The sequence below is a fragment of the Vidua chalybeata genome, chromosome 27, assembly GCF_026979565.1.
Source record: "Vidua chalybeata isolate OUT-0048 chromosome 27, bVidCha1 merged haplotype, whole genome shotgun sequence".
In the NCBI taxonomy this organism is placed as follows: domain Eukaryota; kingdom Metazoa; phylum Chordata; class Aves; order Passeriformes; family Viduidae; genus Vidua; species Vidua chalybeata.
Window position 1 is genome coordinate 3,469,009 of NC_071556.1, and position 12,042 is coordinate 3,481,050.

The 12,042-nt window shown below is 42.0% G+C and overlaps 1 protein-coding gene and 1 long non-coding RNA gene across 2 annotated transcripts; both read right to left on the reverse strand.

Annotated features, from left to right (window-relative positions):
* Nucleotides 1-849: 849 nt before the first annotated feature.
* Nucleotides 850-2,362, reverse strand: LOC128800628 (uncharacterized). Its single transcript, XR_008435017.1, has 2 exons — nucleotides 1,893-2,362; nucleotides 850-1,132 (listed from the first exon to the last, which is right to left on the reverse strand). It is a non-coding gene; the product is annotated as an uncharacterized LOC128800628 (long non-coding RNA).
* Nucleotides 2,363-2,917: 555 nt separating this feature from the next.
* AP1M1 (adaptor related protein complex 1 subunit mu 1) lies at nucleotides 2,918-11,953 on the reverse strand. Its single transcript, XM_053965813.1, has 12 exons — nucleotides 11,859-11,953; nucleotides 11,216-11,372; nucleotides 10,705-10,772; nucleotides 10,042-10,172; nucleotides 9,754-9,901; nucleotides 9,202-9,328; nucleotides 8,352-8,494; nucleotides 7,582-7,653; nucleotides 7,141-7,299; nucleotides 6,395-6,520; nucleotides 6,127-6,202; nucleotides 2,918-5,033 (listed from the first exon to the last, which is right to left on the reverse strand). The coding sequence occupies exons 1-12, from the start codon at nucleotides 11,898-11,900 to the stop codon at nucleotides 5,011-5,013; spliced, it is 1,272 nt and encodes a 423-aa protein (XP_053821788.1). The 5' UTR covers nucleotides 11,901-11,953; the 3' UTR covers nucleotides 2,918-5,010.
* Between the last annotated feature and the right edge of the window lie 89 nt (nucleotides 11,954-12,042).

The window sequence follows — 12,042 nt, forward strand, 5'->3', positions numbered from 1 at the left end:
CCTTAACTTTGCTCTCTCATGCTGTTTTCTGCAAGGCCATCAACCTTGCCAGGGCTGCTGAAATTACAAACAGCAGTGGGTGTCAACCACAGAGGGGAAAAAAAAAGCACTGAACATATTGCAACACTGCATTTGGCACAAGATAAAGACAGAGGTGCCAAGGTTTAGACTTTTTATTTTCACAGAATTAAGTCAGAAATAAACAGGTGCAATCGTCTAACCAGAGGCAAATCCACTCCAGATAAAGTCTCATGATTTCTCTTTATGTGTAAGGATGTTTTATAGACAAAACCAGCTCAGACTAGAACTGGGAAGCAAATATAAGCAGTCCAAACAGTATTCCAGCAGAAAAAGTTGCCAAGAGAGAAGGAAGAGTAGGAAAACCTTAAAAACACGTAAGAAAAGACTCTTCAGCTGGAAGACCAAGGTGGAATGAAGCTTTTTTAAGGCACCCATTTTACTTGATTGGGAAGTAGGTTCTGGCTTAATTTCTCGAGACAAAACCAGTTTTCTCTAGAGCTAATCAAGTGTGTGGGAGTGAAAAGGTCCTCTTTTTTTTTTTTTTTCTTTTCTTTTTTTTTTTTTTTTTAATATTATATCACACAGGAGCTTTCAGACCAGCAGCTGAGGTTTAATTTCTGACCCAGCACCAATGTACAACCCCAAGTAGTTGCTCCTGTGATGCTGCACGGGGTCATCCCTTCCCTTGGCACCCTACTGCACGTTGCAGGAGTACCAGTATCGACCACAAGAGAGAAAAAGCAAGAAATAAGAATGTTAAAACTATGCAGCTAAATTGTGAAGTTGCTCAACTCAAAAAAAAAAAAAAAAAAAAAAAATCACACGGCATAAGGCTAAAAAAATAATTTAATGACATGTTTTGGGTGGTTTTTAATGCACTCCGGGGCACTAAAATAGCTGTGCCTTCCGAAATCAAGGCACGTTGGGTACATACCGTTCGCACGGCTCCTACTGGTCCGTACTGGGGAGCAGCGTGCTGGGAATGCCATCTGCCGGCAGAGCCGGCCGCGGGCAGCGGCACGGAGCGTGCTCGGAGCTCCTCTCATTCAGTTCCACACACGCACTACTACAGGAAACGAAACTACTCGGACAGGGAGCGCCGCTGACGCACCTGCAGAGACAATCATCTAATCAAGGAGCAATTAAATGGTGCATAATGAAGTGACAGGTCTGCGCGCCTGGGGAGGGACAGGGAGTGTTTCTGCTGCGAGGATATGCAGCCAGCTGCCAACACAACTATGAAACCACAGCGAGCTGAAAACACAGGTTAGGCACTTCAAACATGCAAATCCTCTTTTAAAAGTCTTTTGTATTAGGCACTTACCTCTAACATGGTGGCAAACCAAGATATTTACATTTTACCACATTAAGCAGAGAACGAAGTTCAGTGAGATAAAGATTTAACAGATAAGAACAAAACTTGTGGGAAAAAAATTACTCATAGGATCACAGAGTAGTTTGTGTTGGAAGAGACATTACAGCCCATCTCATTCTAAATGAGACACCTTCCACATTCCCATGTTGCTCCAAGACCTGTCCAGCCTGGCCTTGGACACTTCCAGGGATCCAGGGGGCTCTCCAACCTCCCAGGGAAGTTTAATCTCAGCGTGTCACCCAAACCTGCCCTCCTTGTAGGAGATCAAGTGCTGGAATAACATCCCTTATTTCTGTCTTTTTGCCAGTGCAGCTACACAGGCATCCACAGTGCAACAGTGAGTGGCCACACTCAGGGCCACGGGCCCCTGAACACAAACACCAGAACAAAACTCACCATGTGCTATTCACATGCCCCCTGAACAGAGGGAGACTTGGCTTTCTCCTGAGAGAAGCTGTGAGAGAGGCAGAGAAAAGAGAATCAAACCAATTCTTACCTCATTTGCTGCTCCTGTTTGTGCCCATGTGGAATGTGGTTTGGGGATTGTTTACCCCAGGTGATTGCTTGTTGGATTCTGGTGATGCTGTTTGGATTCATTGACCAGCTGGATCCACGTGTGTGTCAGGACTCTGAGGAGAGAGCCACGGGTTTTCTAGTTAGTTAGTTAGTTCTTGTTAGTGTAATATAGTATAATATAATAAATTAATTAATTAGCCTTCTGAAATAATTGGAATTCAGACATCATTCTTCCCAGGCGTCAGGGATCCCAGCACCAATATCACCACCCCAGGTTCCTTGGGACTGTCAAGGAAGCTCAGATTTGAAGTGGAGGTAGGTTGTTTATGGGCTCCTTCCTGCACAATTCTGAATTTCAGGAGGTGGATGCCCACTCAGGGCCACAGGCCCCTGAACACAAATGCCAGCCATGTTCCCTGTGAAAGAAAACTCAGCAGCCCAGGTTCCTGATGTCAGTCTGTAGGGTTCCCTTGGGACTGTCAGGGCAGCACAGCGTTGAGGTGGGGGCAGCTTGGGTCTGCGACACATCCTTGGACATTTGGATTTTTTGGAGGCGGCTGCCCACTCAGGGCCACAGGCCCCTGAACAAAACCACAGCCCTTTTCCCTGTGAAACAAAACTGGCCAGCCCAGGTTCCTGATGTCAGTTTGCAGGGTGCCCTTGGGACTGTCAGGGCAGCCCAAATTCAAGGTGGTGGCAGGTTGGGTCTGGGTCACACCCTGTGCCATTCAGAATTTCAGGAGGCGACCATGAAAAGGAGGGAGGGGGAATTTTGCTTTCTGATCACCAATTTTATTGTACATGGGTGGATTTTGTTGAGAATAGGAAAGTGATTTTTTTTCAGAATTTGTTAAATAAATCAGAAATATTGTTACTTTTTGCTTTTACAAAGTTCTGCTCCACTTATCCAGGCCTCACATTATAAGAGCTGAGCATACCCTGAGATTAGAGGCTACTACCTGGTGTAGATCAAACTGAAAAAGAATCAGGCAAAGTACAACTGAGTCAAAGAGGACTTTCTGCCCTTTATTACCTTCTGGACAAGCATGGCTGATGCCCCATCATCAAAACAGTCAAACTGCAACAAAATAGGAGAAAACATGGTTCTGGTCCACAAGATCCAAATTTCAAGAGGAAAACAAAGCTATGGAGAGTCACATTTTACAGGCATAATTAGAGCAAACACTTGGAAAAACAAAGTCAGCAGAAAGTGATTTGTCAACAGTTTTAATATAAAAAGTTTTTGTCCAGTCATAAGCTTAATTGTTCAAATGAAAATGAGTAGTGGAACTGAAATCTTGAACAAGATGATTCCATTTCAACATCAAGTGTTTTGGGTGACAGAGTCAGAATACACCTGGTCCACACCCATGGTTGCCAAAAACTGGGTGTGTGGCTGTTGCCAAACACCACCAGACATTAGATTTCCTGAGGCATATCTTCTGTGATGTCACAGCAGCTGCAGCCCGGGGGGAGTTTAGCTGATTTTTGGCTAATTGTACACACAGGTGTCTCTATGTACAGTCTGTTCAGTGAGGACAGTGACTGAAATACCTTCTCAGTCTTTGTGCACACTCCTGGACTCTCCCACCAGCACAGAATTTTGTACACAGTGTATTATCACATCACATCTGCAGACATAGATATTTAGATTTTGATGGTGTAAGTTTAGCACCTCTCAGGAGTACTAAATTCAACCTAAAATATCCTAAAAATTGTGTAAAGAAAATACTGATAACTGTCACAATTTTCCTGGAAAAAAAAAAAAACAACCTCACCAAAACCTAAAATAACTATGTACACCCATGCCAATTGTAGCTTCTCAGAAAAAAATGAAATGGCATGTAAAAAAAAATAATACCTTTAAGAATAACATTGCAAACTGTTATTCATTCTGCCAGGAAGATACAGCAACAGCTGCTTACAAACAGAAAAGACTGAGAAAGAAAACATCTCTCCTTAGGGCAAATGAAGTTAAACAATTCTAGCAAACTATAGCAAAAAGGGGAAGTATTTGCCCTAAATTAACACAAAAGGCAAGCTGGAAGAAAGATGGCAACTGTATTTTTGTCGGCCTCTTCTTACACAGTAACTTCCAGGAAGAGCTTGGAGTAGATTACTATTATCTGGAAAAATAATCATGAGCACCCAAGCTTCCTACCAAATGACATTACCTCTAAAAGTGTTTTGGTCTTTGAATCCCTAATCTAAGGCTTCATGCCTACGTATGACAATTGGGAACATGTTTGATGAACAGAAATTTGAAAAAGCAAGTACTGGTCAGTTGGCAGAGGGTTTCCAGGCCCTGGGGTGTCACAAGGTTGGAACTCTTTCATCTGCATTTTGACTGAGTGGAGCCAGCAATCCTGCTTCCAGAGACTCTCCCACAGGCATTTACTCCTGTCATCTCTTGTTCTCAGTTAACTTAGTCTTTAACAAATCCCTATTTTTGTTTCCAAACCTTTCACTTGAAGCTGTTCTCTCAGATTAATTCCTTTGAAACCATGCAAAAAAAAAAAAAGCTAACCGTGTTTTTTTGACTTCAGATAATTTTAACTCATATTCTGTAATTTTTTTTTTTAAAGTTAAGAGAGCTATGAATGAGTTAAGGCACCCAAATGCCCAGAAAAAAAAAAATAAATACCTTGGGCTAAATACAACGAAGTGTTCAGCAGTCATTTAATTGCACAATCATGTCCCTAATTTGTAGCATAATGCTGCCAATGTCTTTAGGGATCCTAAAATACAAATACTAGAAACTCTGTGACTGTAATGGACAAGGCATCGACAAGACATTCCCAAGGTTCATTCTGGATTCCTGGCTCCTCAATGTAACTGCTACTCCTAATGTAATTAGCATTTAGCAGCAAGATCAGCATGTTCTAAGAATGAAATAAATATTCACACAATCAATACTAATGGTTCAAAAGCTCAAACACATTATTGAAATCAATAAATTTCCAATCTTTCTTCTGTCAATCCAAGATTGCAGAAATGAGACCCTTGGCAACAACATTCACAGCTCTCAGGACCACAGAAGCTTCTGCAAATGAATTCTAGGCCTGAAGGTTTGTTGTCTGTGGTGCCTGTGAGGTGTTTTACTGTGTTCGGAGCTGGTAGTCTGTGAAGGGGGAAAAAAACAAACAAAAACCCAATTTTAGTCATTTGTCTCATTCAAAGGAGTAAAGCAGAGCAGCAAGTTGGGATAAAGTGATAAAATGCATCCTTGTATTAACATATGTTAATAAAAGAATGTGCAAATATCAATAAAACACTGAGGGGGAATAGCCTTCAACTAAAGGAGGGAAGGGTTAGATGGGATATTAGGAATAAATTCTTTCCTGTGTGGGGGTGAGGCCCTGGGTGCCCAGGGAAGCTGTGGCTGCCCCTGGATCCCTGGAAGTGTCCAAGGCCAGGCTGGATGGGGCTGGGAGCAGCCTGGGGTAGGGGAAGATGTCCCTGCCCAATGGCAGGGGTGGAACAAGATGAGCTTTAAGGCTCCTTCCCACCCAAACCAGTCTGGGATTCAACAATTCTATAAAATAAACTCAAATCTTTGCTTAGAATGGCCATGAGAAGCAAGGCAATTGTGGGCAGTCATGTTTAAATGCCAGAAAAAAATACTTGGATAAACAGAAACAAAAAAAAAGTGAAAAACAAACTAAACAAAAAAAAAAAAAAAAAACCCAAAATGACAACAACAATACCACCACAGCAACAAAAAAACCCCAACAAAACCAAACCCCACCATTTTTGCACCATTTTGCTAAGAATCTAATATTTTGTACTAGACAATGTCTTATACATTTTAAGAATATGTGTGAGCATACTGCTAATGTTGTCTTTGTTTTTAAATTTACTGAATTCCAGCTCAATCAGAAAATATTTGAACAGCATTACCACTCTACCCCATTGGGTCTTTCATTACTACACCAAAAAGGGAACTAGAAAAGAAAGAGTGTAGTTTAATCTACTGTGTATGTAAACCAGACAGTTCCATACTCAAAAATAGGAGCTTCAATTTGTAGGTTATATCTGGAGAAACAAAATATTCCCTTCCTCTCACCTCCATTCTAATCCCCAAAGAGGGGAGTAGAAAAGAAACAGTGTAGTTGAATCTACTGTGTATCTAAACCAGATAGTTCCATACTCAAAAACAGGAGCTTCAATTTGCAGGTTTATTCTGGAGAAACAAAATATTCCCTTCCTCTCACCTCCATTCTGGGTGATGTACCGGACCCAGGGCAAAGCCTGGTAGCCACTCTTCTCAATTATCTTTAAGTAACGAACCTGGAAAGAAAGATCTGTAAGACATAAAGCCTCCCATGCTGACAAAGCAGCATTTAGCAAAAACCCGACCCTTTTACGGGTAAAAATCTGTCTTGTGGATAAAACTGAACAGGAATCATCAAGATGAGAAACAGCTCGTGTGTTAGAGGGCAGCATGTGAATTTATCAGTATTTCTGTTTTCAATCACTGACCTGGATTCCTGAAGTGGTGAAATAGGGAATCTCAAACTTTACACTGATGGGAGGTTTTCCTTCCTTGTCTTCAGCTTCAACACTTGGAAGTCCAAAATGAGCTCTCATCAGGTATTCTTTTCCACCCTATCCAAAAGGAACATTTTTTTTTTCTTGAAACAAAAATAATAATAAAGAACTTGCAATGATAGGAGTAGATTTCTTAACATCAAACTGCTGAACTCCACTATGTATTCCAGCTCTTCTCCAGGGCCTCAAAGTGACATATATTTTAATTTTAAAAATCCTTTTTTTTTAAAAAAAAAAAAAAGCAGATCCAGCCTGAGGCATAATTCATTTTTTTCCAGCCTCATACTCATAAATTCAGATTAAATAGTGACACACAGCTGCACTACTATCACATCATTAGCAGTGGACAGGCCTCATGCTCACGGAACCACCCAAGAAGTAAAGCCTGACAAAACTCAAACAGCTGCTGCTAAAGCCAGGCCAAGGATTACACCACCCAGAGACATCACTCAAAAATTTGCTCTCTGCCCAGGTTCTGAAAAAATATCCAAGTGAAACAAATATAAACTACATCTATTAGCAAGTTCCAATCTTTCATCCATGGAAAAAAGAGGAAGAGTCCACTACTTGCCTGATACCAACAGGATTTGCTTTAGGCAGAGTCTAAACGTGAATGAAATATTAGTGTTAAGTAATTATTACACTCTTTGGTGGCAAGAGTAAAAAATAACACTTACTGGAAAAGATTTAATGGACCAGACAATTTCACTGTTCTCTGGAACCCATTTGACACTTCCAACAGTGGTTTTAAACTTTGGCGAATCTGCATCATTTGGAACTGGGATGTGAATCTCCACATTGTTGGCAGTTGATCTACGCTTAAATTGACTCTTTGCCTAAAGAAGAAAAACAATAAAGCAGAAAAGCAGGGTCTAAGTATTTCCATGATGCTGCTGAGCCCAGAGAGCTGTGAGACACACAGCTCCCCTCCACCCCCACCTGTATCCTGAGAACCAGAACTGGAACTGAGATCATAATTCACAAATGAAGTCTTCAAAGGTATCTAAGTCCCACAGAAATCCTGAATACTTGCACAAAAATGCATATACTGCTCATCAAGCTTTGAAAACAAACAAAAGAAGATTAAAATTAGGCAAGATTATTTTAGGATGCCTGACCTTGATCATGTACTCGATGCGGCTGTGGGAATGTTTCTCAATCACAGACTCAATCCAGATCAGGGGCTTTACCTGGTGGTGAAAAAACACATCACAGCTCTAAGTTTTACTCTGACAGAGTCACTAAAATGTTGCTTTTCCTTAAAACTACACTCACTATGTGAACCACACAGAAAATGCAGCCTGGGGCGTTCAAAATGACAGAATTGTGGTTTTTAAAGAAATAATTATACAAATGAGCAAGCACTGATATACCAATGAACAAATGTACAAGAATTATAGGCTTAAAAAAGTATGTCTCAGATTAATCCCTAAAAACAAACACTTGCATCAGAAAATATTTGATAGTTTTACGTACTAGGGATTGAACTATTTCTTTGCTATAGACCTTCTCTAGATTGAATTTTTTTACTTTTCTGAAACAAAGGCTGCCTTTGTCACCATGGCTGGCATGCACCAATAAAATGAAGTGCCATAAATACTGCTGTTAACAAGCACAACTAATTGTTTCACTGACATTATGTAGTTAGATTAAAATTAGTATTTCAAAAGCAGTTTCAACAGCAGTTGAAAATACAGAGACTTATTGCTAAGTTAAGTCTAAACCTTCTTCTTCCTCCAAAAGGAGTGAGCACCAAGTTTTGCTATTAACAGCTGACTCGAAAATCCATGTGCTGCCCATGTTTTATGAAAAAAAAAAAAGAAGGGAAAGCTATTGTGGCTACAATCTAAACCATTCTCATTTTAAAAAGGCAAACATCCAGACTCACGTGGGTATTGAGACGATATGACATGAGCTCAAACTCTCCATCAGGTGGAATGAAGGAGATTGTCCTGTCGTTTTCAAAGCGAGAGAGACGAACACACTGGTGGAACTTCACATCTTCCAGTTCCACTGATTTACTTTTCCCACCTAGCAGGAAACACACAGGTCACACAAGCTATGGCCCAAGTGTCACCACAGCAGAGCTGCTGCCTGCTGACATTCCTTCCTTTTAGCCAACTTTCCAGGATCAGGGCAGTGACCATCCCCCCGTGCTGGGCACTGCTGAGGCACCTCCAATCCTGCCACCAGTTTTGGGCTCCTCACAACAAGGAAAACATTGAGGGGTTGAAGTGTGTCCAGAAAAGGAAATGGAGCTGGGGAAGGGGCTGGAGCACAAGGAGCAGCTGAGGGAGCTGGGGGGACTCAGCCTGGAGAAAAGTAGGTTCAGGGGGAGCCTTCTCACTCTCCACAACTCCCTGACAGGAGGATGGAGCCAGGTGGGGTCAGGCTCTGCTCCCAGGCAACACGGGACAGGACAAGAGGAAGTGGCCTCAAGTTGTGCCACTGGAAGTTTAGGTTATATTCTGGGAAACTTTCTTCACTGAAAGGATGGTCATGCATTGGCACAGGCTGCCCAGGGCACTGGTGGGGTCACCAGCCCTGGAAGTGTTCCAAAGGCCTGTGGATGTGGGGACACTGCTTAGTGGTGAACACGGTGGTGCTGCTCAGCAGTTGGACCTCATGATTTTAGAGGGCTTTTCCAACCTTCATGATTCTGTGATTACCATGCTCCCCAGGCACCCCAAAACTCAAGACAGCATCTGTGCTGATTGTCATGACAGTGCAACACTCACGGCCTGTGTTGTCAAAGAGAACTTTGTCATTCAACCCAAGGCGCAGCTCTGGCATTCCTGAGAGGAAAACTCTCATTTTAATGGATCCAACTATCTCACTCCGTAACACGTTCCCGTTGGCACTGACCTGAACAAAGATGAAGAGGGAGGTAAGACATCTCTGATGTGGTGTGTTGTGACATCAAGAAACACTCCCACCCTATCGCCATGCCCTGGGTTTTCTTGGATGTGTTTCTTATCAGGAATTAATCCAGTACAGTGAATTAAATCAGGGATGTGAAGCAGCACAGATAGAGGATCAAAGGACATGTCCAAAAATCAACAATACACACAATTAAAGCATTATTTGTACTGGATTTCCTTAATGATTACATTACTTAATTATTATTACATTACTTAATGATTTCATGGGAACTTAATGATTACATTGCTTTGGGTGTCACAGCACACCATCCACAGTCAGACTTTTTATTGCAGGTTTTCATACAAAAAGCCCTTTTTAACACTTCCTACTACAATTCTTACACAAAAGTTGAAGTCCAAGGTACCCACCAAAAGGTTAACAGACTCTATGACATCGAGGAACACCTCATTTTTCCTGTATTTTATCCCTTCTGACCTCCAGGAAACAGCATTTGTAACAGTGGCAGGCGGGCGTGGGGCTCCAGTTTCAAGTTTGTGGCCTTCCTGAGTGATGTATCTTCACAACCAGAAAATGGGCATGGAAAAAAAAATATAATTAGTATTTTTGATAATTAGAACACACACAAAACATTTGTTTGCCTATGGAAAAAGGCTCAAAACATTCCAAGGGCTTTGTCACTGTTGAGTGATACTTACTCTTGTAAAATTTTACTATCAGTGGTTTGTGGATAACCAAAATCCATAAGCTCATCTAACAACTCATAAATAATAACAAAATTATCCCTAATGCTCTCTTCTTCCAACTCCTTGAAATATTCAGAAAAAACCTGAAATGCAACAAGAGGAGGGAGAGGGAGAAAAAGGACATTAACTGAGGCAGCACAGCACAAGCAGAAGGTATTCCTGCATCTAAAATAATAATCTTGTAAAGTTCCAACCCCATACTTCCCAAACAGCATTCTGCTCAGATCAGCCCCAGGAAACTCACCACAACTAAAACAGATACAGAGAAATCCTAGAAGAAACTATTATGAAGAATAGCTATTCTGGAGAAAATATTTTTCTCAGCAGGTACAGATGAAGCAAACACAGGAGCTGTGTGAGGCACCACAACACAAGCACCAGTTCACAATCTCCTCCAGGTGCTCAGGTCTTGTGTAACTACTCACAGCACTGTGCCCCATCCTGCCTACACAGCTACACAATATCAGTGCCCTTATTAGTGGTTAAGAAGATAGTTCTACAAAATAATCAAAATATAAAGTAAAAATGCTATTGATTGAAGTTCTTAAAAAATGTGAACGCTCTATGCACTTCTATTTAGACAGAGCATAAAGGTTACTTCTGAAATATACTCACCTGAACTACTTTATATAAAAATGAAAACACCAGTGATACACAAGCATTTTTCTTAGAAGTTGCAACAACTGATAAAGGATGTTCAGGAATTTAAAAAAAAAGTTTACTAAGTGCATTTTAAAAAGCCTAATTTAAGGCACTTGGAGTTGCCTGGAAGAATTATGCATTAGCTACTTAACTGCACCTATGAGCTAAGGAGATATGAAGATAAGGAAATCATTAATTAGAAATCATTAGTTAGAAATCATTAATTAGAGTAAAATTAAAACACTTTTCTCGACCTTATGCTGCTGGTACATAAAAGCACACAAAAAAACCTTATTTAATATAACCAACTTTACTGAATATAGCACAAAAGCACACAAAAAACCCTTATTTAATATAACCAACTTTACTGAATATAGCCTCTTTACACCACTTCACCCATTCTCCAAGTTGCATTTTGACATTAAAAAAAAAACCCAAGCCAGCAGCCCTTGGCACGCCAGCACATCTGCAGCACAAAGGATACGATACAGGTTGTTATGTTTAATCCACATGAAACGAACTCCTCCATGTGCTAGGATAGGAGAAAGTGTCCCCTCTTCTTCCTTTTCCATAAGGATTGGCATAAAATGTTCCACCTCTGACATGTCCACATCTCCACGATAATTCCGACATATCAGAACCTATAAGGAAACCAACCAAATCCTTCTTTTTTCTCTTCCACAAGGAGGTTATCATGCAAGACGCACGAACGCTTGAAAAACCCCTCTAAAATACTCCAGCTTCCCTCGAGGCTCTCTGCATTTTTAAGTGCAAATCACAATGCCGAAGCGCTTTGCCGATTAAAACGCAAATACCACCATTTAATTGCAAAGTCATGTATTAGTATTTTCCAGATCTGTCTTTCCCCTATTACTGCTCAGGCTCTAAGAATGATTTTAGGATAAGAAAACACGCAACTCCTCTGAGGCAAAGCAGCTACGACACCAGCAGAGGTTAATCCCCCCGGGGATGCCGCCTCACCCAATATCTCTACCGGCGAGGGGCTACAGGCCACAGCTCCCCCGTCCCCGCTCGGCTAACCCGGGGCCGGCAGCTCGGGAAGCGGAACGCGGCCCCCGCAGCCCTCAGAGAGGCAGCGGAGCCGCCAGCTCCGCGCCGGGCCTCACCTTCCCCTTCAGGTCCAGCACATAGACAGCGCTGGCCGACATCGCCCCGGCCGGGCCGCGTCCCGCCCGCCTTCCGCTTCCGCTTCCGCGGGAAGTGACGCCACGGGCGGTGCGGCGGAAGGACACCGCCGTGAAATAGTCCCGGGAGCGCTGGCACAGCCCCCGGGCGGGCCAGGGGCTCCAG